At 42.0% G+C, this 27825-nt stretch overlaps 1 protein-coding gene across 3 annotated transcripts; it reads left to right on the top strand.

The window, feature by feature from the left end:
* The first annotated feature begins 1625 nt into the window (after positions 1 to 1625).
* Positions 1626 to 24570, top strand: THSD1 (thrombospondin type 1 domain containing 1). 3 transcript variants are annotated; one of them, XM_033103763.1, is made up of 5 exons: positions 1626 to 1778; positions 4764 to 4903; positions 8087 to 9052; positions 17848 to 18006; positions 22951 to 24570. In XM_033103763.1, the coding sequence occupies exons 2-5, from the start codon at positions 4846 to 4848 to the stop codon at positions 24327 to 24329; spliced, it is 2562 nt and encodes an 853-aa protein (XP_032959654.1). In that variant the 5' UTR covers positions 1626 to 1778; positions 4764 to 4845; the 3' UTR covers positions 24330 to 24570. The 3 variants fall into 3 exon arrangements, with proteins under 3 accessions (XP_032959654.1, XP_032959656.1, XP_032959655.1); XM_033103765.1 differs by lacking the exon at positions 4764 to 4903; XM_033103764.1 differs by lacking the exon at positions 17848 to 18006.
* The last annotated feature ends 3255 nt before the right edge of the window (positions 24571 to 27825 follow it).

Here is a 27825-nt window from a genome sequence, read left to right as displayed (position 1 = left end):
AGTTAAAGCTTTTCTCTCCGATTATTATTTAGGGAAATAAAAGATCTCACCATTTGTATAAAGGATGCTACTGACACTGAATACATTTTACACAATTTGCACAAGATCATTAGAGCAGCTGCTGACCCAGAAAGAATTGAAGATCTTAACAGCCAGCTTGTTTTAGTTCAATACTGACAAGACCATACCACTGTTCTTTTGAAAGCTTTTTTTTCTTCATGTCTGTTGCCTTGTTTTAGAAAAGCTTAAACTATTTACCTGTATAACAAAGACTGTAATAATACAGTTTGGCAAGAATTGTAATTAAGGCCAAAATGACCAAGTACATTGATTCAGCCATTTGTACCTAGATTTAGGTCTTTCTACAGCCCCTCCCAAGAGTGGGTCTCGAAGGGAGCATGTGTGTCTGAAAGATTAATGCAGAACACGTCGCTTTCTATAAGTTTCACTCAGTCACCAAGAAACTTCAATATAATTAATACTATATGCCTTTTACAGTGGAAGAAAAGAGGGATTAAGTCATTTGCCCAAGGTTACAGAGACAGGACTGGAATTAATCTCAGCTTTATGTAACTAAAGCCCACAATGTACACTGAGCTTTTGCTTTCAGAACTGAAAATGCCAGGGACTGTGGCATGTATTTGAAAAGGAATCCCAATTTGAGTTGATGATTGGATGGATATTGGACTGGCAGTGAAATTGGATGATGGCCTTAAAGCCTTTTTTGAAACTTTGGATGGATTTAATTTTTACCGCCAGAATTACTTATTTGACAAGATTTGGTACCTCTGACAACCTCTGATAACTGATCATTGAATAATTGTGCTACCTTTTAAAAGATTAAGTGATAGATTCAATATGCTATATTTTTTAAGGGTTTTAACAATTGAAGTAAAATTTACAAACAGCGAAATGCACAGATCTTAAATTGGATGAGTTTTGACAAATGCATAATCTGTGTAACTCACACCCCAACCAATAAAATTTACCTATTATCCCCAAAGTTCCCGATGCCTCTTTCTAATCACCTGCTCCCCAGAGGCCACCACTGTGCTGTGATTTCTATTACCACACATTAATTTTGTCTGGTAAATGGCATGTTTTGTGTACTCAAAGTACAGCTGTTAAACTAAGTGGAACTCTAGCCTCTCCTATTCTCATAAAAAGAACTTTGACACCTGCAGGGTATAGTTTTTAAAATGTCACTTTAAAATTAATTAACCATTTTGGCTCCTGAGAAACACGAATACACTTTACCTGAACTGTTTTCTTTTGAAACTCTTCAATAACATTTGGGAAACCAAATTTTGGGGGAAACCATGTTTAACAGCCCACCAGTTATGTCACTTCAATGACTTTGTTTTCCCGCAGAAGAAAGTGACACTAGGGAGAAGTGATCCTATTTGAAATGTCAGGAGACTGCTGGCTCTCCCTTAATACCCGTGTCCCGCCTGCCGGGTTTCCTGTCCCCAGCCGGCTGGCGGGGCGCGGGCAGGAAGGGATGCGCTGCCCAGAGCGAGTGGGGGCGGGTGGGGGCGGCCCCGCCGGCTTGCCCTGCCGGCTCGCGCAGGTCCCCCGCCCTCCGGTGCCGCCTACCCCGCGCAGTCGGGGGCGGGCCTGGGTGGGGCTGCGGGAGGCGAGCGCAGCTGGCCAGGGCGCTCTTCCCGGGACGCGGGATGCTCCGCGCGCTACCTCGTAGGCCCTGAGGCCTCTCGCCCGCCGCCCTCCTCGCCACCACTCGCCCCGGTCCAGACCGCTGCTCCCGCCGGTCCCGAGAGGTAAGAGGAGCCTTCGTTACCCGGAGGGCGCTCCTGTCCGCGGGGTCCTCGGTGGCTCCACTGGGGTCGGGCAGTGCCTCCAAGACCCTGCCGTTCCCACTCTCCCCGCAGCCTGAAAGCACAGGTGGACGGTGTCAGTCCCTCGACGCACCCAGGTCCCTTTCCTGGCTCCTTGGTGCTCAGCCTTCGCCCCGAGGGGACAAGCTCTGAACGTGTGCGTCTCCGCCTCTCAGAGTCCCGGCTTTAACCTGAACCCGGCTCTGCCCGGACGCAGGTGTTGCCAAGAGACCGAGGCTAACAGTTTGTTAAGTCCAAATAGTTGAGACCCTCGAGGAATAGCGTCTTGGAATACTAAGCGTTCCGGAACAAATTTGCTTCTTTTCAAAAAGAAATCCTTTCTGGGATATAGAGTATGAGATATAAGTATTTCAAAATGGTCCACATTTTAAGAGAGCTCTGTGTGATGACAGCGGCAGGGCTACATTTCCAAGCATGAACTTAAGTTGGGAGCCTTTGGAAACTGAGCAGATTGGGCGTGCACACAGCTTTCCAGGGAAGCTGCATCCCACCCGTGGGACCAGGGCAGAGTCGACTGGACTGCGTGTAAAAGTAAAGCCAGTTTACACGAGCTACTTTGGAATTAGGGATTTCCTCCTAATAAATATTATTATTAGATGTTTACAGACACAAGCGTGTGCAGGTTTGTCAGAAGGGACAAAATCACTTTGCTTGTTTTTCTTTTCCCTTTTATTTTTTAACATGCCATTGGTTTCATGGACTTGAGCGTAATGCATTGTCTTTTTTGCAGCTATGAAGACACTGTAGGGGGTTATCTTGGCTGGTGTCACCAAAAACATGGGATCTGAGCTTGACGTAATGCCATTAGCTATTGAGAATATTCACAACTTCTGCCTACCCTCTAGCTGATACGTTTAGAATTTGTAAACCGTTATGACTGTGAATGCTATGTAGAAGTATTTTTAAATGTGTAGAAAATATACTTAGGTTCTTATTTTCTCAAAACGATTCTCAAGTCAAACATTTTAAGTAGCCAGTACTGTATTGTGAACAACATGTTGGGATAAATTAAGCAAGCAAGGTTACAAATGAAAGCATGCTATCTTTTTATTCTTTTTTTTTTTTTAAATAGTGCTTTTTACCCAGCATTCAATTCCATTCTGGGATACTCTGTTAAAGTCTTCAAATTAATGGTTGAGCTAGTAAAAATTCAGTATTTATTTTCAAAGCTTGAGAACATTAAAAAAAAATCCATATGATGATGTCAGGTATGCTGGTTTATTTTATAATTCCAGTCCCACTCAGTTCAAAATATAGATTATCACATATTTTAGGTTTTACTGGTCATTTTCTTCAGAAAGAAAATGTGTTATAATCACAAAATCAGTTGCAATGGGGAGCTTCTTTGAAAAATGTTTATTGCAGGGAAGCAAGCAATTTGGGAAAAGCCAGTTCACCTCTTGGGAGCTAGGGATGGCTGGTTCCTTCTTACTTTGGTTACTGAGTATCAGTGACTTAAAGGCCGAGTTTTAATTGCCCTAAGCCCCACGCTTGCCTGAGAGATACATGATGCGTACCTGCTGTCTTTGGCCAAGTTTCCCAGTCCATGCTCAAAGAAAGGATTTAAGTCAAATCTGTGCCTAATTCCAGCAAAACTGAACCTTTTTTTGTTGTTGTTGGGGAGGGAAGGGAGCCCTAATCATCTACATAATTACGCTTCAGATTTCTGCTTCCCTTTGAGGAAGTACAGTATTTCCTTTGTTCAACCAACTCCTACTGAAAGAAAGCTAATAGTAACACATCGTTTTTCTTTCCATTGAATTTTTTATTGTTTCAGTCAGTCCTTTTAATTCCATTAACTTCTATCTTAATGGATGTAAAAATATATATTTTTGGAATATACTATACTTATTAAAAATTATTAACTGGGTAATGGGAATGTAAACATTAAGAAAATATACTCGGTGATGTTTAGTAGCCCACAGTTTACTAGACTCTGGTATGAAAAAAAAAGGGGCACTTAAAAAGCCCTCCCTCTTATTCTGTGGTCTAACAGCTGTTTGTATCAAAGTGAGTGCCTGCTCCCACAAATATCAAAGTTGAGTGCCTGCTCCCACAAAGCGTTCTAAAGCACAGGCCAACAAGCTCTTTCCTGCCCTCCTAGGTGGTCTGGGAAGATTGCTGCATGAAATCATCTATCTCCTGGTGCATACCAGCAGCAAAAAGACTGACAGACGATGATAATTGTGATTTCTCTGTTTTCTCTTTAGAGTACCCTAAATAAGGAAAGTGAGGGCCACATGGTGTTCACATTTAACTGCAATACCCTGGGTATCTTTTTTAAAGGTTTGATAGTTGGGCTATAGCTCCTAGACATTAAGAAATGAAGCAATCCAGATAACACAACAACTGTGCAAGAAAGACAGTAAGTCCCCTTGTGGAAGCAAGGCAAGGTCTACACAGCACAATGTACGATGAAAGTTTGGCAAAAATTTAGTAAATTCTCTAAAGTTTAGTAAATCAGTGTGAAATGCCAGGCAGATAAACATGTGAAGAGGTATTAACCCAGATTGGCTATTAGTTTTGATGAAATTTGGCAAATAACAAACTCTCTACTTAAGGATGTGCTATAAAAATGAGCCTTGGTGTTCTGCAAAGATAATCTTGGTGTTGGGCATCCTGGATGTTCTTAACAGGTGAGCTCTAATGGAACAAAAGGGACGTGTACAATTACAGGTCATTTTCCCAGTGAAAATTATTAGGTTGGTGCAAAAGTAATTGCAGTTTTTGCAATTGTTTTTAACCTTTTAAACCTCAATTACTTTTGCCCCAACCTAACAGTGTCCTTTCTATTTTCCGTATCACCTAGGAAGTTTGACTTCTTACAATATGTTTTGTCATTTCACGATTACTATTTTAAGAATCACATGGAACAGAGCCATCATTTTTTTGAGGTTCTAATTTCAGGTGTTTTTGAAAAAAAAAATTCACAATTTGGATGTGAGAAAGGACATGAGGAGACCAAAGACTTGGGATTTTGCTGATCAGAATGAAACAAATGTTGAAAGACTTTTCAAATCTATTGTTGGTGGTGCTCTGTGACTATGGTGAGTATTGTAAGTATACTTAGTGCTATAGGGATCAATGAAGAAACATAATTATGACATTTATAAATGCATAAATGCTGGTGATCCTGTATGAAGGAGGCAGGGCAGGGTTTACAGTGCAGTCTCTTTTCGACTGTGATCCTTGCACCCTTCTGAACTATTGATTCAAATTTCACTTTAAATATATTCTTAAGTCTTTAAAAAGATAAAAACAACAACTCACTTTCAGTTTAATTAGAGATAATCACACACACACACAAAACAATGTTTTATACGTTGGGGTTTAGAGTAACATTTCTCTTGACAGGACAGTTTTGCTGTTAGAATATCTTTGGAACCAATCCAAATTTCAGGCCTTGCCAGTTGTGTGCCTTAGATAAATTTCTTAATCCCTTTCAACCTTGGCAATCATATTGACTTCACAAGGTTTTTGGGATGCTAAAATAAAATCAAGAACGTGAAACATCTTGAATGTCTGAGCATACAATATGTGTTTAATGTTAGTTTTTTCATTCAGTTAGTTTCTAAAAATTGAGTTCATTTGTCAGGCATGCAACTACTGAACCAATAGATTCAATAATTTAACACTAGTTTTGACGATTTCCAAATATGTCACAAACATCTAAGGCAGTTGATGGTGTGAGGATGGAAACTGTTTTCATTTTGATGAAAAAGTTACGAACTTTGGCTCCTGTAATACTGGTGGCACAGCCAGTTAAATGGACGAGAGTATTCATTTAGTCCTGTGAATCTCCTTTCTCAGCCATTTCTTTTTTAAGAAGCTTAAATAAGAGACACTCAGTTTACGGAAAACCAATCTGGGATTCATTTCTTTTAAAGTCATTTATCCCTACTTAAAAACCGATTACATGTAAGAACCTCATACAAAAAATTATAAAGGTATCCTTGGTTTCATAGTGATAAAGACATCAAAATCTTACATTTAAACAAAGTCTGCAAGGATGTTTGTTGAGCACGAAATACCTTACTGGAATATAAAAATAAAAATTGAATGAGCTTAAAATAGAGGATAGAGCATAAAAGTTGAGTGCACAGGCTACTAATGGAAGAGGAGGTATTTTCATAGTTCTGGGTTGTTTTTTCCCCTATTCATTTGATATTGATCAAAATATTCCATTACCATTTCATTTTTTTTTAAAGCAGCATTCTTATATTGAGACACCAGTTCCTTTAAATATAATAAAGTAATAGGGAGAGAGGAAACAAAAGAATAGAGAAAACTGTACTGTTGTAGTCAGGATGGCGTCCAACCAAACTGTAGTTTTCTAAATGAGATGGTGTTCTTGTTTGTAAAAACAAGAGTTGTAGAGTAAAGTAGCAAGCTTTCTCTTTATTATACACATGCTGCTGCTGCTGCTGCTGGAATCCATTGTATCTTTTTTCTCCATTTTCAGCTGGGCATGTGTGTCTCTTCATTGATTGGCTGTCCAAATCAGAATCTGATCTGTCTCATTGACAATTCCTGTCGTTGACAATAGGCTTTCATTAGTTAACTAAGAGGCTTCTTAATCCAGTGAGCAACGGAGTCTCTTTAGCCACCTGTTCACAAAAAGGTACCAGGTCAGCTCTGAACCAGCACACAAGCTGTGCCAGAATCAGCCACTGTCTTCAAACTTGGAATGTCTCCATCCAAAAGGAAGTATCCCTCAACTTCTGTTTTGACTAAATAAATATATAAAAAAAGAACTTTATCTTATTAGGTTTTTCAAGCAAGTAGTGAGTGATCAAGCATTCAGGTCTATCCAAGTTTTATATCTTTGATTTCACCTCATCTTAAGTAAGAAATGGATGCTGAGCTAATTAAAAGAAAATGCCAGAACCTCTATGTGCCAATATATTCATTCATGTGCTGATTCTAATAATCATTGATTGAATACATGTAAGGGTCTATTTAAAAGAGTACCAGGCCAAATGACGCATTGAGGTCCTTTGGACGTATATATGATATGATATGTACATGTCATATACATATGAGGTATATGTAATAAGAATAATAAATTCATACTTACACATGTTGTTTTTCAAACCAAAAGGGCATTGCCGTCCTTTAAATCTACAATTGTTTCTTATCCTATCCATGTGCCAGCTGATAGTTGCATTGCCAAATTCTGTCTCCTTTGGTACGTATTTGGATAGGGTTCAAAATAGAAACAAGGATTCTGTGTGTCTGTTTTTTCCACTCTTTACTTCAGCTGCTCTGATGGGTCTCTTTTTCAAAAGATATGATTGATTCTAATGGAGTGATATTTGTGGGCTAGTAGTCATCTATCTGCCAGTAGCACTTGCTGTGATGTCATTAAAATTGCCAAGGACAAGCCAGCTATTTCATAAATGTTCACTCTACCTCTTGGATGATCCATGCAGAATAGAGTGTCAACATTTCTTATTCATATAAATATTTCTGCCTCATACAAACCAAGGGCAATGGTTTCTTTACAGTGAAATTGCCCAAGTACTTGTCTTGAATATTAGAAAAGTAATAATTTTGAAGTATGTATAGGGTCTTACCTTTTAAGTAACCTAGAGCAGTTTATTATTATGTCTTTTGAACCAAGCTTTCTCTCACTTCACTGTAAATCCATTTCCCCCAAATACCTAAACACCAGAATATGATTAAAGTGAGAAAAGTGACGTATTGAATATTTAATCTTAAGAACTCTCAGTTTTTACTCTCGCTTTATAGATTTTCATTGCAGATATATTACATTGTTGAATGTTGTGAATTCAGAGTACTTATCACTAATTTGTTATTTGAAACGTAACCGTAAGGGGGTTGGGGGGTGGGAGATGAGGGTAAGGGGGATCAAATATACGGTGATGGAAGGAGAACTGACTCTGGGTGGTGAACACACAATGTAATTTATAGATGATGTGATATAGAATTGCACACCTGAAATCTATGTAATTTTAATAACAATTGTCACCCCAATAAATTTAAATAAAAAAAAATACTCATAAAAAAAAAAAGATGAAGAAAAAGGAACAAAGCCACTGTAGGATGGAAACACTGCGGTGCCCGGCCCCCAGAATCAGTCATTTTACATCATCCTTGGCTCAGTGCAGACTTCTCTTGTGTCGTAATGAGTTTTTTCTTCGATGTCTCCAGTAGTGGTGCTCAAATTTACAACCTTTGTAAAACCCACTCTGATCATTTCATTTCAGTTCTTGGAGAAGCTGAGTATCTCTTCGTGAGAGAGCCAGGACATGTAGCACTAAGCAACAGCACCGTGTCTGTGGATTTCCAGTATTTTGATGGTGCTAACGGGACGCTGAGGAATGTGTCTGTGCTGTTGCTGGAGGCCAACACCAATCAGACCTTGACCACCAAATACCTCCTGACCAACGAGTCCCAGGGGACAGTCGAGTTTGAGTGCTTCTACTTCAAGGAGGCTGGTGACTACTGGTTCACAATGAGTCTGGAAGCCACAGACAGCAGCACTCCAGTCCCCTGGTGGGAGAAAGGTGCATTGCTGACGGTGGAATGGCCTGTCTTTCATGTTGACCTGAATAGGACATCCGGGACAGCAGAAGGCACCTTCCAGGTGGGCCTTTTCACCAATCAACCACTGTGTCTGTTCCCTGGGGACAAGCCCAGCGTCTTGGTGGATGTCATCTTCACCAAGAGTCTTCCTGAGGCACGAACAAGGCAGGGACAGCCCCTGGAAATAAGAACCAGCAAGAAGACAGAACTCGCTCAAGGTCAGTGGGTTGAGTTTGGCTGTGCATCTGTGGGGCCAGAAGCTTACGTCACTGTGGTGCTGAAACTGCTTGGCCGAGGCTCAGTCATTACCTCCACAGGACCCATTGACCTGGCCCAGAAATTCGGATACAAATTGGTGATGGTGCCAGAACTCACATGTGAGTCGGAGGTGGAGGTGAGGGTGCTGCCACCGCCGTGCATCTTTGTCCAAGGAGTGATTGCCGTCTTCAAGGAGGCCCCCAGACGCGTCGGGGAGAGGACCATTCGCCTGGCTGAGAACAGCCTGACCTTGGGACAGAGGAGAACGGTGTTCAACTGCACTTTGTTTGACATGGGGAGGAATAAATACTGCTTTGACTTTGGCATTGCAAGCAAAAGCCAGTTTTCTGCAAAGGAGCAGGAATGCATGCTAATTCAGAGAAATATAGGTTGGTATTGAGATTTAACTTTTTTTTAATCAAACTGATGCCTTTATGTGGTGAAAATCATTTTGAATTTAGATGAACTTACTTTTCTGTGAACTATACTGTCATTTTTATGGTTCGCGCCTCACAATGTCTCAGATGGCATTATCCTCCTTATCTGAAAAATTAAGAATGCTGGTAAGCATACATGGCTCACTGCTGACTTAACCTCTCTCGGTCTCAGTTTCTCCCTCAGTAAAGTGAGGATAATAAGAGTATCTACCTCAGAGAATTGTGAGAATTGAATGAAATAAATGTGTACAGTTCTTAGCATAGTGCCACGCGTGTAGGAAGAACCAATAAACATTAGTTATTACATCAGATGGCCAGTCCATGGCTGGTATGATCAGAATTTAAAGCTAAATCCCAAGCTGTATTTAGTAACTTCTGGATTGCTCTTGCTGAGCACGTCTCTTTCCTTTTACGTCCTTCATTATAAGAATGAAGCCTCATTAGTGAGATTTCAAAGCAAGATTTCTAAAAACTTTCAAATTCTGAATTCTTTGCGTAATGCCCTCTCTAATCACAAAGAACTGGGGTTATTATAATTCCATCCATACTCCATGCCCCTCTTTGCATTTCTTTCCCTTTTCTTGGGTGCGAGCCTGGTCTTGGCAAGAGCGTAACCTGGCAGTGATTGTGTGGTTCATCTGCATGCTTCTGTCTTCATCCCCACCCAGCCCCTTGACAGCCCAAACCTCCAACCATCTTTGTAACTCCAAGTGTTTCCTGCTCCAAATTCACCCTTCATCTCCTTAGAGGAAGTCCGTTTCCTTTGACTGTCTCCCCACTGCCCTGCTTGCACGTGCCTCTCTATGCAGCCTAGATTCCACAGGTCGTCCCATCAGTCTCTCTCCTACCGACACCCTAAACTCTGCCCTGTTGCCCTTCTGATGCACCTGCTGGGCCACACACCTCTGCATGGGTGCAGCCATGTGCTGGCCACCCACTCCACCCAAACTGCACGAGAAGGTAGCACCCAGGCAGATTGGGGCCAGTATGGCTAGGTGATGCCTCCACCCTCACCTGGGCCCACCACGCTACCCAGGGAGGCTCTCTGGCCGGCTCTGCTTTTGTTCTCCACAGCCACTTGTTTCACCTCCTTTGCTCGCTTCCCTCAAACCTCCCTTCTGCCCCCTGGTTAAGTCTCAGAGCTGATTTGCCCCCTGCCACACCAAGCAGCTCCCTCACGGTCCCACCAGAATCCCCAAGCCTACAGGCATTTGTCCCATCCTCTTCACTCCTTTGCTGTTGGGGCGGTGGGAGGAAGTGTCATTCCTTCAGGACAAAATGAACCCTCCGCTCCACTGCGGAGCCCAGCCTCTCTGCCCATTTCAGGAACCTTCTCTTAATCATTATCCCTTCTCTCTCCTCTGTCTCCACCTGTCCCTTCTTTACTGGCTTAGTCCCATCAGCTTGGAAATGTACTTAACTTGCTTATCTAAAAGGAAAACAGAATCAGCCCTCATTGCCTGCTTCTCCCTCAAAAATCACCCTCTTAATCTCTTCTTCCTTTTATATAGCTCAGGTTCTTGAAAAAGTCACCTATATTTTGGGGTCCATTTCTCCCCCTCACATTCACTTTTCAACCCACTCCAAACCCACACCCCTCTCCTGAAAATGCTCTCACAAAAGCAGCCCGTGGATGACTTTCAGGTCCCCAAATCCTGGGACGCTTTTCAGTTCGTATCTTCATTGATCTTGAGTCTGTGACGTCACCCCTCCTTGTTTACCTCCGGCCACCCGGCTGTTCCTTCGTGGTCTCCTTTGCGTGCTGCTTCCCCCGCCTCTCATCCCCTTGAGTGCTGGACTTCTGCATCTTGTCCTAGAGTCGGCATTTTTTACTCTTCACATACTATGCTACGTGCTCACTCTCCTGTCCGGAATCTCTCCCCGACATCTGAGTGTTGCTGAATCGCTTGTCAGCCCTCAGGTGTCTTCCAGGCACCTTAAAAGCCACATACCTGGAATTGGCCTCATCATCCTGCCCTCTAAACCTACTCCTCAGTATAGGACTCCGCCGTCTGTCCATTGTTCAAACCCAAAACCCAGGCGTCTTCCTCTTCTTCACCTCCTGTAAATAATTCACGAAGTCCTGTGGATTTTGTCTCCTCAAAAAAAAATCTCTGAATGTCTGAATCTCGTCATGTCTCCCCAGTTCCACCGACACCACTTGGTTCAAGCCTCCATCATCCTTTACTTGGACTCGTGCAACAGATTCCTAATTGGGTCCCTCCATGCACATCATTTGCTCTCTGTAGCCAGAAGGATTGTTGAAAATTGAGGTCAGCTGAGGCTGTCCCCCTTCTTCAAGCCTGTCAGTCACATCGTTTGACAGGAGGGTGAGAATCCACAGGGTGCTCCATGGCCAGGCTGCCCACCCCACAGTCACTGTAGGGAAGAGCCTGGAACCCTTCCCCCCACCTTCACCTGGTTAGCATTAACCTGTCCCCCAAGTCTCCACTTGGGTTACTCTTCTTCAACCCAGACTAGTTAAGTTGCCTTGCTGTCAGCTGGCACAGTTCCTCTTTCATGGCATTTATCACCAAGGGTCATTGCTTGTTCAGTGTCTTTCTTCCCCCACCACCACTCCCCCACCCCACCCCCAGATTGGAGAAGCTCGTTTGGTGGCGAAGCCAATCTGTGCTTCCAGGAAGCTGTTTGTGATCTTCATTTGGCTCACCAGTATGCCTGGCACATTAACAGGTGTTCAGTATGTGTTCCTTAAAGTGAAAACTGAACTCAGGGGTGGCTAATCTCAGCTAAGTATTGGTAGAAAAACAATTATATTAAACTAATCATTCAAGGTGTGCTTGCCTTTTCAAAAGGAGTTACTTTTGTTAAGAGAAAAAAAATTCCAATTGACTGAATTTAATGAAACAAACCAACGGGAGTAGAGACATTTGGACCATTTGACGAGAAGACATCGGAAACAGGAAGTCTACCTTGTTGATTGTTGGCTTTGCCCAGGTACTTGCACTCAATGTCTAAAGGCTGGGATTTTCCCCACAGCAGTAGGGGGAAGACACAAGAGCGGGCCGGAACAGGGAGTGGTTCTCTGTGTCCAGGCTCCCTGTGGGGCTGCAGCAACCAGACACCCCTAGCAGCAGGGCTGGAAGCAGTACCTGGAGGGACTCAATGCCCCTGGAGACCCCAGAGTCTCTGTGTGGCTTTCCAGCAATGGCCCTGACCCTGGATGATCTGTGAAATTTATGCTACTGATAGGAACCTTGGTGCCTTCCTGCGTTTTTAGTATAAAAAATTTTGACTGAATCAAGTTCTCTTCTTTCAATTTTCCAATTAAATTGACGGCTCTCACCAGTAAAGTCCCTGAATGATGCCATTCACTGAACCCACCACGTCTTGTGTGAGCCACTGACTCCACTGAATTTCTTACTAGTTCCTTTTGAAAATGGAATACTGTGTTTGATATGTTTGTCTCTCTTCCCAAATATGTCTTAGAACCACAAGATAGTATGTAAATAACAATTTACAGCAAACATGTAATAGATGTTACCAAAAATGATTATTTATGACCTTCATTTATCCTACTTAGTCTGAATGTTTATATTTTTCTCTGCGTAGATGTTAATGTGTGTGGTTATGGGGAGTATTAGTAATATATGGCACAGGCACTGTAATAACTTACAAAAATTGAAATTGAGAAACCCTATATTCTGAACACACCTGCCCAAGGGTCTCATCCAGGGAGTGTGGTTCCTGTATCTATCTCAAGGCAAAATATATATTTATATATATTTTGAGGCACAGTTGAGAATTAATGATAGAGGGTATAAATTCATATTCATGTAGTTTTTTTGGACGGAAGCAAATAAAAATCATGTGCAGTTAACACATACTTTTCTTGATAATTTAAATTTTTTGGTTATCTTCTTGTCTTTCTGATGAGATGGTCTTGCTTTTCCTTCATAATGACTGAACAAGAGCTTTTTTTTACCAGGAATACTGTCATCTCTGTAATTTTTATTTGAGTGATTTCCTGTTTCCTGTTTGATTAATTTGGTTTAGACATAGAAAGACATAAAACTTAGCTTAAATATTTATTTTTTATTGTTGATTATCCTGCAAACCATGATTTTACTTTCAAGGTGAAAAGACAAAACGTTTCAAAATGATATTTTTGACATTAAGATTCATGCTTTTATCAAAACTTTGATTTTTTTCTGGCCCCCCACTAATAAAATTTTTGTTGTCAATTTGACAAATGACTTTATATATTTAAATAAATTATATTTATGTAAAGTAAGGAAGAGTTAAGAAAGAATAACAAAAGGATTCTTAGCTTTTGTATTTCTACCTCTTGTGGTCTCAAATATGAGCTCAAGAGGATAACCTATACATTGACTTAATTGTCAATTTAGATTTCACAGTAATGGAATTATCAATGGACTTTTCAAAAATAAATCACAACACATTAACTCAGAGAGACTTTAGTATCAGATTCCCAAAGCTTTGCAAGTGCTGGGGGTTTAGTGTCTGAACAACTCTGAAGCTTTAGGACAAAGCTGGCTCATTGTTCTGCCATCTGAAGAGCTGCACTGTGATCCGTGAGGCACAGAACCAATATTGTGTTCAGTTGAACCTCTGGATGGAACATAATTACCACACCTCAGTTGATGTTGGTCCAGGATACTGGTTTGTAATGCTCCCACTCTTGTGTAAATCCCAGAGATTTTAATTGCTCTAAAGAACTCATATTCCATGACTCACTCCAAAGATTACACCACTTGGCTCACCTGAGAATGTATTTGCCTTACACGTTCTCCTTGTTTTTGTAGTGCTTTGTGTACCTTTGACTGCGTTGTGAGTTTTTGCTAGTAAAGGATGACGAGAGACCTTTATGCAGAAGATATTTTGATGCCTAGCGTTGCCATGACTAGTTGGCTAGACCTAGTGTTGGGTCTTAAGGTTGGATGGGTGCTGATAGAGAAGGGGCTTAGGATAATTCTTTATAGGGAACTATTCACTTTATCTGGCAGTGATTGCATATATGCTTGGAAGAGAAGTTTGCATTTTCAGTCACTAACTGTCCTAGGAGTGTTTTGTATGTATTTTGAAGCTTGGGTGTTAGGTACATCCCCATTTAGGGTTGTTAAGGCTCCTTGCTTGAGTTGACACACTCTCTCTCTTTTTTTTTTTTGTATATAGTTATTTCCTAGAAGGTTGTTTTAACTGTGCCTTACATTTTTTTTTCAACTGCAATTGACATTAAATATTTGTTTCAGGTGTACAGCATAGTAGTTAGATATTTATATAACTTATGAAGTGATTCCCCCCAATAAGCCTAGTACACACCTGGCACTACACGTAGTTATACACAATGGAATACTATTCGGCGGTAAGAAAAGATGAAACAGGGCCATTTGTGACAACATGGATGGATCTTGAGATTATAATGCTAAGTGAAATAAGTCAGACAGAAAAAAGTAGAGAACCTTATGGTTTCACTGATATGTGGTATTTAAAACTGAAAACAAAAGAACAAGACAAACAAATGAAGTAACAAAAACTCATAGACATAGACAATAGTTTAGGGCTTACCAGAGAGTAAGGGGGAGCTCTAGTAGAGGGTAAACGGGGTCTAATATATGGTGATGGAAAGAGAACCAACTTTAGGTAGTGAACACATGATATGAGATATAGATAATGTATTACAGAATTGTACACCTGAAATCTATGTAACTTTACTAACAATTGTCACCCCAATAAACTTTAATTAAAAAAAATACAAATTGGCAGTTACAAAATAGTCGTGGGAATGTAAAGTACGGCATAGGGAATATAATATAGTCATAATATTGTAATAACTATGTATAGAGTTGACTTTTATCATTATGTAATGTCCCTCTTTATCACTGGTAATTTCCTTGCTCTACAGTCTACTTTGTCTGATATTAATATAGCCATTCCAGTCTTCTTTTGATTAATGTTTTCAAGGTATAACCTTCTTCCATCCTTTAACTTTTAACCTATTTATGTATTTATATTTAAAGTGAGTTTCTTTTAAACAGCATATAATTGGGTCCTGCTTTTTTATCCAATCTCACATTCTCTGTCTTTTAACTGGTGTATTTTGATTATTTATATTTAGTGTAAACATTAAGTGGTTGGATTAAGATCTACATCTTGCTAGTTTTATATTTGTTCCATCTGTGCTTGGTTTTTTTCTTCTTCTATTTTTTCTTCTTTTGGATTAATTGAATATTTTTTATGATTTACATAAACTATTCTATTTTTTATTGTTTATGCATTAAGATTTTTTTAGTGATTTTTCTAGAGTTTGTAATACACATCAAATTGCTCTCAGTCTATCTTCAAATAATATTATTTTGCTTCACGTGTAGTGTAAAGACCTTATAACAATACATTCCCAATTCATTCCTCCCATTCTTTGTATGATTGTTGTCATACACTTTATATATGCTATAAACACATAATACATTATTACTACTTTGCTTTAGACCATCAATTATATTTAGAGTATATAAAAATAAGAAAAAAATGAATCTTATCTTTACCTTTATAAATGTCATTTCCATCATACTTCATTTCTTTATATAGATATGAGTTTTTGTTTGGTATTATATACCTTCTGCCAGAAGGATTTTTTTTTAGTATTTCTTGTAGTGAAGGATTGCTGGTAACAAATTCTATTAGTTTTTGTTTGTCTGAAAAATTCTTTATTTCTCCTTTACTTTTGAAAGATATTTTCACTGGATATGGAATTCTGGGTTGGTCAGTTTTTCTTTTAGTACTTTAGAAATATCACTACATTACCTCTAGCTTGCATAATGAGAAGTCTGCTGTAATTCTCAGCTTTATTCTTCTAATGTGTGATACATTGCTACCTTTTCCCCTCCCTCTTGTCACAAAGTTTTCTGTTTGTTTTTATTTTTCAGCAGTTTGAAATAGCAGTGTGCCGAAGTTTTTTGTTTATTTGCTCTTTTTAAAAATTCTGCTTGGTGTTTTCTGAGCATCTTGGATATAGTTTGGTGTCTTTAATGAAGTTTTCAGAATTCTTGGACATTATTTTCTTTTTATCTTCTGGTATTCTAATTAGATGTGGAAGAGACTCTTTGACATTGTCCCATTGCTCTAGAGTATTCTATTTTATTTACTCTGTTTTTCTCTTTGTGTTTCAGTTTGAGTGATTTCTATTGATCTATATTCAGTCACTGTTTCTTTCTTCAGCTGTGTTGAATCTACTTATGAGCATCTAGGATGCATTCTTCATCTATTACCATGCTATTTATTTCTAGCACTATATTTGACTCTTCAGTTTACAGTTCTCTGATGAAATTTTCCATCTATTCATGTATCTTGTTCACCTTTTCCACTGAAGTCTTTAACATATTAATCAGAGTTATTTTAACTTCTCTCTCTCTCTGATAGTTCCAATATCTGGGTCACATCTGAGTTTGGTTCTCTTCATTACTTTGTCCCTTGATACTTTATTGTTTTTTCCTTCTCTGTGTGTTTCATAATTTTTGTTTGAAAGTTGGGCATTTTATTTAGAACTGTAGACACCAATAAATATTATTTGCCTGGAAATGGGCATACCTTGTTTTTGCAACATAGTAAGGGATTAACATAGAAAGGGATTGAACTGTGTTTGGGTTTTTGTTGTTGCCATGGCTACCTTCAATGCATAACAGAGTTCAGAATTTTCTAATGTTGCTTTTATTTAGGGTAGGATTTGGGTTGCCAGAGGGGTTTTCTCCATGCTTCTATTGCACCCTCTGCTTTAGGCTTGAACTAGCCCATCAGAGAGGTTTTCACCTGTCATTTTTGACCCTGCCCCAGCAGTAGGCTGTTGTTATTTGATACTTGGTAATTACCAACATGCTGCAGGGTTGGGGTTGGGCATTTGGGGTGAGAGAACATACTCTTTGCCAGGTCAGCCTTAGTCTTTGGCAAATGCTGAGCTCTTGAGTCTCAAGGATGGAGCCCTCTTGATGATCCTGCCCCTCCCCAGTGGTAGAAGCTCTCTAACAATCTGGGCCCAGAATATTTTCTGCTCTTCTCCAGGGATGAAGGACTTTCTTCCTTTTTCATTCCCTAGTAGCACTAGATCCCAACTGGTGCTCTTAGAGGGACAGAGTTTTCTGTCTTGTCCCCGGTGGTTGAAGCATTTGTTGATAGGGCAGATGAGGAGGAGGATCTGGGTTAGGTTTGAGTCTTGCCCACAGTGCTTCTTCCCTCCACAAGCCTCCACCAACAGGAAGGTGTTGTTTGGTCTTGTACTTCCCCTCATCCTTCTTGTGAGCATGTGGTGAGATCTGCAGAAAAGAGCCTGAAAGTGGGTACAAATGCCCCTTGGGTATATGGCTCTCGGTGGTTCTATGTTCTCATGTTAGCTTACACTATGCTTCTAGTGGTTCAGTACATTTTTGGATGACCTCTCACCAGCTTGTATGATGCGTGGCACCTGCCGCAGGAAGCAATGTTTGCATCGTGTCTGTCCTTGGAGGAGCCTGTCTTTCCTTATATTTAAGGCCATTTGGCTGCCCTGTGACCTTAGTTTTTTGATGGGTTCTAGAAAGGTTAACATTTTGTAGTTTCTACAGCTTTCCTGTTTTAAGGGTAGGAGCAACACTCTTTCTACCTTTCTACATCTTTGGAAATGCTTTTACTGACTTTTCAAGGCCCGAGATTTGAGTTTTCTGTTTCATTTGGGTGCAAATAGATTCTGATTCTCAAATGAACTAGTATTAAAAGCATGGCTAATGTCCTTGCAGAAACTTGGGGACTGTGGCAGCCTTGGAGCCAGTGTAGTGCCACATGTGGGGACGGTGTCAGAGAGCGTCGCCGTGTGTGCCTGACTTCCTTCTCCTCCAGACCTGGCTGCCCTGGAATGTCCTCGGAGACCTCCCCATGTTCCCTGGAGGAGTGCGCTGGTAGGTATTCTTATTTCTTCAGGAGTCTCTCGCCAGACAGACTATTGAACCCAGACCTGCTTGAAAATCACCAGTCTGAGTTCAGGAGTGGACTCATTAAAACCCTGCTGTTGCCGCTGGCTGTACTAACTCCGTACTCATTAGTGTGTCATTAACTAGGAGTAGCTTGCCAGTGAGATGCAAGGGGATTTAACACTATAGAAGAGAGGGAGTGACAAGGAAATCTATCTAAATTACAGGCTCAGATATATGAAATCATTTTTAAATTTACAAAAATGAGAGAAATGTTCATTTCTTCCCAGGATTTTTTTGTTTTGTTTTCACTTTTGTTTTAGTTTTCCCTCCTTTACTTTTCCCCACCAAAATTGTGGGAAAACATTTAAAATTTTTTATTTTCTCCCCATCAGCCCAGAAAAACTCCATAGACCATTAATTGTCAAAATGAGGCAACACACCCTGTCTTATCTCCTGGATGGCCTTATATTTATTCTTTACCAGCCCTACCCAGGAGGAGACAGTGGGGAGAGTTCTTGACATAACATAGAGACTGCTCTTTCCTTCATCCTCTAAGCATCTTGAAGGCACACACTAGTAGGTGTTCAATGAGAATTTGATGTGAATTGTCTATAGATGTGATGCTTACATGACTCAGGTTTGCTTTAGTTTATGGAGCTGAATCCCATTCATTTGTCACAGGTTAGAGCTCTAAAGAATCCTTGTTCTTCCCACACACCATCCCACCTTCTGCTATACAATCAGTCCTCCATTTAATTGGCTGGCCTTTGCTGTGTTCCTGACCCTTAGATAAAGTCCTTCTGTCAAGTCCTGACTTTTTCTGCTTTCCAATTGCAGGTTAGAAAACCATCCCCACTTCCTTATCCCATTCTAATCTGGAGGAGTTAGATGTTTTTCTGTGTTTGGATCTCAGAGCACCTTTTAGCCAAAAACACAGGCACCTGGCCACACCTTGGTCAGCGTCTGTGCCTGTGACCTTAGGAAATCATTCTTGTTCTTGTCGTTCCACCCAGTGCTGCATACCTTCTTCCCTTCATTCCAGCATCCTAAGGACATTCTTTCCTCTGTGTTTTTCCTATTACAGCTTCAGACTCAAGTCTCTTCTCCTAGCCCTCAGCCTGCCCCTCTTTTTTCATAAGCCCAGGCCATACCCCGAATCTATTCTTTCTCTAGTTATGTCATACTGTTTTCTAAGGCTCTCTTCTCTGTCTACTCTTTCCTTTATAAGTCTCCTTCACTTTTCATAGTTCCTTCCTCGTGTATAACTTCCTTCAAATACACCTATTCCTCTGAATTCTGAGATGGCATGTTGTGTTGACATATCCCTAATACTCAAATGAATTTAAAATCAACTGCCACTGGCTTTTACCGCACCTTAAGAAGTGTCGGCAATATCAACCATTTATAGACCATTTGCTATTTGCCAGCACTTTAAATATACTATCTCACTTAAAGCTCACAATAACTCTGCAAGGTAAGGATTGTTATGCTGGGCTCAGGTCTTGAGAGCTTGCTGCCTACGAGGCATTTTCCTAAGTGCCTTGTACATGTGAAGTAGGTACCTCATTATCTCCACATACAGACGAGGACTCTGCAGCATGTACGTGGGTCCGTGACCTGCCCAAGACCATAAAACGCTAGACAGCAGGGCCCTCAACCTGACCTTATACTAAGCTACCGATCTCAAATACTTTGCCTTTATAGATGGACCAGTCTAGCTTTCTAGAAGCATCAACAACCTGAAATGAGCAATCGTTTTTGAGGATATGTGGTGTTATTTCATGTTCTGGCATCTTAACTCTTTAATCCTGGGTGGGAGCTAGAAATTCATACATTACAAATGAGCACAAAGGATAGGTGCTACAGGCACCCCTACTTTTATGGTAAGTGGTCCTCAGATAAATGCTTATGTGGATAAATGCAGTCATTTCTTCCAAGTGTTCTTTTTTTTCTTCAACCTATTTTCCACTCTTTGGAAATAGGGAGGTCTGTTTGCAGGCTGACTAGCATCCGGAAAGCTCCTTCATTGCAGGTGAAAGAGGGAAGACTAGATGAGGCAGAGAAGGGCGCGGCCAGCAGCTTAGGGGCTTTTCTCCAGCTATGGTTTTGAAGGGAGCCAGCCAAGTGAAGAGGCCCACAGTGTGCAACAGAACGCTGCTACGCCCTGACATCAGCAACCATGCAGATGAAAGAAGTGATAAATCAGGAAACAGTTCTTTCAGCATTCAACTATTTTCACTTGGTTGCGAGTTTAGAGTTTTGTTTGGCCTTGAAAGGACATTTTTATGCCAAGGTCTGGTTGTAGTCCTACGTTAATTTGGTCCATCTTGTTGAACGCGGGGTGGGGGGGAAGATCCAATTGCTGTTGCACCCACGTTCTGTCTGGTGGGATATTGATCGTTTTGCTATTGCTTTGTTAATAATGAATTGATCCATTAATTAATCTACCATTTATTGAGTAACAGCTATGTGCAAGATACTGTGACTGGGGTTGGGAATATATAGATAAGACATGTCCCTGTCTGGAAGGGGCTTATGACACAGTTGCTCAGCAGACATATAACCAGGCGTAATATATAGTACAATATAGAGCCTGCACTGATAAAGGTATCCACACCTTGCTATGGAAGCTTCCAGGGATGATAATCCATGCTGGTAATACCTCTGTTCTTGGAAGATGTGATATTTGAGCTGAAGTTTGAGAGCTGAGTAGGACTCACCCAGGTGAACTCGGTGAGAAAGGGAATTTCAGCAAAGGGATGGAAGCATGGCAGAAGGTGGCACCTCGAGACCCAGAGAACTTAAAATAGTTTAATGTGGCCACAGGGTAGTGTGCCAAGAGAGACTGATAAAAACGAGGCTGGATAGACAGCCAGGGGCCAGATCCTGAGGGGCCTTGAAAGTTTGGACCTGTGTCTTAGAGGGATCTCTCAGCTGTCGTGTGGAGTACACTAATTCTGTAGAGAAAGAGGTAAATAGAGGTACAGCGGCTGCTAAGTTTATGGAGGAGAGGATGGCAGAAGCAGCTCGGGTGCACTTGCCTGATAGCTTCTATTTTTTGTGACCTAGCAGACTGCTGAGGAAGAGGATTAGGTGGGGCTTGAGGAAAGTGGTAAAACTTTGGAAGAGCGAGTTGCCTAGGAACCCGTGGAAGGATTTAAGTGCAGCTGAGGTTGGGTGCTATGAGCACACAGAGGCACTGGCCTGCGTGGGTGAGTTACTTTCTTCACCAGGGGCAGGCTGGAGCAGCTAAGAATTCACATGTCTGGGTTTACGAGTATCTGGTGATGGACTTCTGCTGCAGAGCAGGGAGAAGGGTACAGCTCAGTGTTAGAGGGCAGAGAGTTCAGGTTATTGGCAGGAGAATGGTTTTAGTGGTGGATCGTGGCTGTAGGGAGAGAAGTGAGGCCAGGAGACGGATGGCAGATTGGGAGAAAATAAAGGGGTTGGAGAATCAGAAGTTTCAGTGAGGTTGGATAACCAGTGTAGCAACAGAGTATGTGAGAGGGACACAGACATAGCACAGGGCTATGCAGTTTAAGATTTCAGAAGAGGAACAGCTGCAGACAATGGGAAGGTATGATATGATATAACACTGAAGTCGCCCAGATGGTCCTACCTATGGGATGGTGAGGAAGACAGGCACCCAGTTGCTAGTGACTGATGGCTGCCATGGGTCTGGGAGACAGCAGTGCTGAGGGAGGAGTAGGGGAGACTGGTGGATGGCTTGGACATCACACTTGATCTTAGCCCAAAGGCCAAGAAGCCATGGCTTGGGCATCTAAAGAGAAGTTTTATATGGACGTGAAAAATAGTTGAAAGTGGCAGTCAGAGATGAGGAGACTGAGGACACACCTGCTGTTGGCCCTCTTTGCTTATAAATAGTGTACGTGTCAAGCTTGCCCCCCTAAGAAGGTGGGGGAGAAGCTGCGCCCTGAAGGACATCCAGCCCTCATGGAAGGCAAGGAGGTGAAGGGAGTGTTTTGTGGAAAGGTTCTGGATGTTGAGGGGTTTGGTTGTCAGACGTCCCATAGGGTACGGTAGAAAGGTGAGAGGGGAGCAGTGGAAGGATGGGCCCAGGACTAGTTTCGATAACACGGTGGGGAATGAAAGAGATCAGGCAGGTGACTAGAAGGACTTGAATGGTGGACAGTGACCAAGGAGAAAAGAGAGGTGAGGCCTCGTGGCATAAGTTGGTCTCGGGTCCCCAGATACTTCAGTGGCAGTACAGGCTGTGGCCTCAGGTAGCGTCTGAGTCTTGGTGAAACATTTTGGTGACTGTGGGATAAACCAGTTTGAGAGAGCAGGGAAGAAGAAGAAGAAAAATCCATACCATATGGAAGGTAGGAAGGGGAGTGGATTGCTGAAAATAGAAGAGGGAGAAAGCGGAGGCTTCAAATTTAGGAAAGACAGTTTCTGTATATTGGAGAGAAAAGTGAATTATATTGTCAAAAGTCTTATTTTCATGTATTAATTTCTCTTGACATGGGCCAATTTCGGTATAGTCTACCTAAATTATTTTGCATTTCGAGTTTTATACTCGTAAAAATTTCCCGATGTGCATCTCAAAGGCACACTTAACTACAGAGATCCCATGTGTACCTTAAGTGAAAACCTTGATTTCACCTTGATGCTTCCCTCATGCAGTTTCTATGTAGAAAATTTGAGGCAAGTGTCAGCAGGAGCTAGCAAGCCCAAATCACCTTATCATGGCTTATCTGATCACCTCACTTCCATGGGTCTCTGTTTTTCAGTTTGGCTTAAGCTGCCAGCAGAGATACATATGTAAGACAAGGAATATCCTAGTCCTTGTTTATTTTACTTTCTTTAACTGCTAGACAACCCGAGTAAGCCACTCAGAGACCTTAAAACCATGCAGAAAAAACTACTAGAGAATACATTTATTATTATTATTATTATTTTTTATAGCTTTCCAACCATCCAGTTCGTCTCCTCTTCAGCCTCAGGGTCCAGTGAAGTCCAACAACATTGTGACGGTCACTGGGATATCCCTCTGCTTGTTCATCATCGTTGCCACCGTTCTCATCACGCTGTGGAGGAAGTTCGGCCGCCCCCCGAAATGCACCACCCCTGCCCGGCACAACTCCATCCACTCGCCCAGCTTCCGGAAGAACTCCGACGAGGAGAACATCTGTGAGCTGAGCGAGCAGCGGGGGAGCTTCTCGGATGCAGGCGACGGGCCTGGGGGGAGCCCGGGGGACCCCGGCATCCCGCTGACCTACAGGCGGAGTGTGCCGGTGACCCCCGAGGACGAGGCGTCGGGCAGTGAGAGCTTCCAGTCCAACGCCCAGAAGATAATCCCCCCTCTGTTTAGCTACCGCCTTGCCCAGCAGCAGTTGAAGGAGATGAAGAAGAAAGGCCTGACCGAAACCACCAAGGTGTACCACGTGTCTCAGAGTCCCCTGACAGACACCGCCATCGACGCTGCCACAGCCCCGCCCTTAGACCTGGAGAGCCCCGAAGAAGCTGCGGCTAACAAGTTCCGGATCAAATCCCCATTTCTGGACCAGCCTGCGGTGGGCGCTGGCGAGAAGCCTCCGTCCCGGCTGGACGGCACCGTCTCCCAGGCCAGTTGTGCTGTCAGCCCCAGCCAGACCCTGATCCGCAAGTCACAGATGAGGCACGTGGGCAGCCGCGGGGGGCTGTCGGAGAGGAGCCACGCTAGGAGTTCCCATTTCAGGAGGACGGCCAGTTTCCACGAAACCAAGCAGGCCCGGCCGTTCAGGGAGAGAAGCATGTCCACCCTGACTCCTCGGCAGGCGCCGGCTTACAGTGCTGGGGCGCGGCCCTGGGACCAGGCCGAAGACAGATGTAGGCCTCAGAGTCGATGCGCCCTCGTGTTTCCTGAGAAAGTGGACTCTTTTCAAGGGACAGCTGGAACCAGTGGTCTATTAAGCCCTCTCCCGAAGTCCTACACTTTGGGGCAGCCCACAAGGAAACCAGACCTGGGGGATCGCCAGGCAGGATTCATGGCAGGAGGTGAGAGAACAGAGCCTCCCAGAGCTCGGAGGGGACCGTCCCCCAGTCACAGGAATGTCTCAAGGAAGCAGCCTTCACCCACGGCCCCCAAAGATAGCTACCAGAGGGTCAGCCCCCTGAGCCCCTCTCAAGGTAGAAAAGACAGGTGTCAGAGCTTCCCAGCCCACCCCGAGTTCGCCTTCTATGACAATACATCATTCCGCCTCACGGAGGCTGAGCAAAGGATGCTGGATCTTCCGGGATATTTTGGGTCAAACGAAGAGGATGAAACCACAAGTACACTCAGTGTGGAGAAGCTGGTTATCTAGACAGAGATCAGCCTGAGCTGTCACACAACTGGGGACCTTTGCCCAGGTCATGGTGTCAGCTGCTCACATCGTCCTGTGGACTGTTTTGTTAAACTATTGTACAGTGGGACAGAAGTGGGAAGTAACTCACGTGTGTACGCATGCATTTTAATTCATAAGAGATTCTTTATCCTGAACATTTTCCGTTTGTTATCCTATTTCTATTGGTTTATTACTAATAACTACGATAATAAAATTGAAACAAGAGTGAAATAGGGCTTGGTCTCATGTGGATAAGAAAGATGACAAGATGTGACTTGTGAGTGTGAAATGCTTTGAACACTTCATTGGCAGTTTCCCACTTGAAATAGATTCAGGTGTCTCAACTCTAATAAGGGCTGGAACAAAATGAAATTGTTAACACAACTCTGAATTGTAATTTATTAAGTTATAAATACTTAAGAATTTGATGCCTACAGGGGCAGTATTGAACAAGTTTCATGTTTGGCTAATTAAGTCAATTAGGACTGTTAAGTACTAGGCTACCTAGACATGGTGATACAACGAGATATTCCGGAAGAACATTCAGGCCAGATTGGGTGATATCTTAACTTTTTTATGCAACAAAGAGTACTGGTGGCTTGACACAAAATTATGTGAGTTAATTCTGCTTTGGAGAAATAACATAAGAAAGCTGATTGTTCAGGTAGTGAGTCAAATGAAGACCTAACCACACATGCATCATTGTTTTGAGCAAAAAGTAAACATTTTGGAAAGGAAAGTGTTGTCTCCTGAGAGAGCATCAGCTGGAACATAGGCAGTGGATGGCGGCTGGGCCACTGCCTGGCATAGGATGCTGACTGAGCTCCTGGACCAGAATGGCAGCCAAGACCCCAGGGGGTGTCCTTCTGAACTGGGGACGTGTGTGTTTCTGAAGATAATTTTATCATCTTAGAAAGTACATGAATTAATCTCAGGTATATGGAAAGCAGGAGGACTTTGCTATGATCTTACAGCTTAAGCTTTTTTTATTGGAAGAAAGGGAAAGAGAAGATTTTTAGAAATTTAGAACTACTTCTGTTTCCTGATTCAGTCTGCTCACCACATTTTACAAAGGAAGAATTTGAGGCTCAGGGAGGGGAATTAATTCCTGCAGGGTTGGATGGACATGGAGTCATTTCACCATATTCTTTGCATACTGCCATCACAGCCTTTGCAAGACTTCTCTAACAATAGCAACTTCAGGAGAAAGCTGTCCCTTTGCAGTAAGAGGGCACAGAGAGCTGCCTTTACTAGTTTTTCTCAAAGGAAGCTTCCTGCTGCTTGATATTAGGACTGGTCTTGCAACTTGCTTTGTTTGGAAGTGAAGGCTACACAAAAGAACCTGAAGGTTTGGCTCCCTCATTGGAAGTCTGCCACCAGGTACCATGTGGGCACTCTGCAATCTGGTGTACTTCCTTTCAGCCCTTGAACCTAAAGCCTTACACTTAAATAGCTGCACTTTCTTTCTTGTTCCCCATGACCTCTCCAGCTGCCACACCCATCCTGCCTTTTCAACTGTTTTCCTTCTTCCTTTTACAGTTTATCAGGATGTCAGCCTGCTGGTGAGATTTTGGGGACTATTGGAGAGAGTGGAATTAGATGGAACAAAAAAATCACAAATTCAAATACTGTACTTTTAAAAGTTTCTCTTATATTTGTTGCGTTAGCACTTTATTTGTGCCATTATTATTGAAAATTGAAACATACTTTCTTTTGGAAATGTTTCGATAATAACTACCTTTCAGGAACAGGAGGAGTAGATTATTCAGTGGTGTCTGACAACTGGTATGTGCTAATGCAAAGAAGAGAAAACCATACCTTTTAATCTCCATTTTCTTTGTTTATCATACTAGAAAGCTTTGTTTTCTTTCCAAGTTCACAGGCTTGTGTGCCATCCTTTGAGGACAAAGGATACATGCTCACTTATTTCAAACTTCACAGTGAATTTCCCTACAATGTCAGACTGAGACCAAAACAGCCACAGGGAAGGTGAAAATTCAAGAAAAACACTATAAATAGAAGGATTATGCTTCCCCAGTATTTATGCATCTAAATGAATATCACAGTGACCTAATACCAGCATATAACACATTCACCATCTGTCTACTCTGGTTTTTTTGTGGCTCTTACAAAGAGTCAATCTCTACATTTCGAAGTTAAGCTAATTTGGCCTCTGCCTCTGTGAAATGGAAAAGTAGATGCTTCAGCGTTGTCTTTAGTGGATAAGTGCTAAACTACATTAGAAATAATCTATCTGCACTATTGTGTTCGTAGGTCAGAGCCCCAGTGACTGCCATTGAGTAGTTCAGTAAAGATTTGTTGAATACCTAGCTATTCAAAAGCCCTCAAACTATATTTGTGGTTGAACTAGAACCACAAATGTGGTTGAACTAGAACAAAAGCCCTCAAACTATATTTGTGGTTGAACTTTGAATCTTACACCATTATGAATAGGATGTGTTCCTAGGAGCTGTTACGGGGTTTTAATTTCTAGAAGTCTCCAAAAACAAAGAGATCCTCATCCTTTGGAGATATTATCCCGGCTGAAGGGCAAAGTATCTCTTGAATTGCAGTGTCTGCAATGCAATAATTGCATTGTACTGCAATGCAAGTAATTAAGCAATTACTTAATAAGTATTTAATGTATATGAGACAGTGGCTTGCAAGTGGAGGGGTGCCCTGCCTTCCATTCACCCCACTGCTCTGGAGTCTGCAGCACCTCTTTGGGGCAATTGCTCCCCAGTTGTGACTTCTAAAGTGGCATTGATAGAGCCTAGAATATTCAGTGTGCCAAGCCCTTGTCCCACTACCCTAATGATAAACTAGCCCTCCCTTCAGTTTTCTTTCCTCATGCTGTATTCCCCTCCAACCTAACCCACAAAATACAAAACTACTGTTTTAAGACTTTGATGAGTTCTCATTTTATTCTAGATATGTATTGTAAAAATATCCTGCACAGTTTTTAGTCTGGGCAGTTTGTGAGTCATTTTTACACACAAATGACAGTGCATTTAAAACTCATAGGATTATTTAAGGCCTTGTTTCTTCGGGTCATACCAGCTGAATCATAGATTGGACAAAAAGAAGTAATTTGGAACAGTTAAAAGCATACAAGTTTAATCCTGGCCCTTTCCTAGCGAGCTGTGCTATCTTAGACAAGTCACTTAATCACACGAATCTGTTTTCCAAATGTAAAATGGAATCATAATCCCTCCCCTTGCAACTGGTTTAGGATGGGGACTTGAGCACACATACTTACTTCCTCTCCCTCGTAGGACTCAATGAAAATAACAGTAAAGAAACAGAAAGGGTACAAGACCTAAAACAGTTTAGAAAACAAAAGGAGAAGTGATTTTAATGAATTTCTGTAAGACAAAGTGCATGGACAGACATTAAGTGAAAGAAGCTGTAGCCCAGGATACGCTTAGAAGGTCTTACAGAAGATGAGGTAGCCTCCCTGTGTGGTAGAACCTTG

The sequence above is a fragment of the Rhinolophus ferrumequinum genome, chromosome 4 (genome assembly GCF_004115265.2).
Source record: "Rhinolophus ferrumequinum isolate MPI-CBG mRhiFer1 chromosome 4, mRhiFer1_v1.p, whole genome shotgun sequence".
In the NCBI taxonomy this organism is placed as follows: domain Eukaryota; kingdom Metazoa; phylum Chordata; class Mammalia; order Chiroptera; family Rhinolophidae; genus Rhinolophus; species Rhinolophus ferrumequinum.
Note: the sequence above shows the minus strand (reverse complement) of the source record. Positions and strands in the feature narration are given on the sequence as shown.

Excerpts from the sequence above, each read along its gene's own strand:
- THSD1 (XM_033103763.1), top strand. The coding sequence starts at position 4,846 with ATGAAACAAATGTTGAAAGACTTTTCAAATCTATTGTTGGTGGTGCTC. Across the intron at positions 9,053-17,847 it reads GCTAATTCAGAGAAATATAG|AAACTTGGGGACTGTGGCAG; the intron begins GTTGGTATTGAG and ends ATGTCCTTGCAG. Across the intron at positions 18,007-22,950 it reads TTCCCTGGAGGAGTGCGCTG|CTTTCCAACCATCCAGTTCG; the intron begins GTAGGTATTCTT and ends TATTTTTTATAG.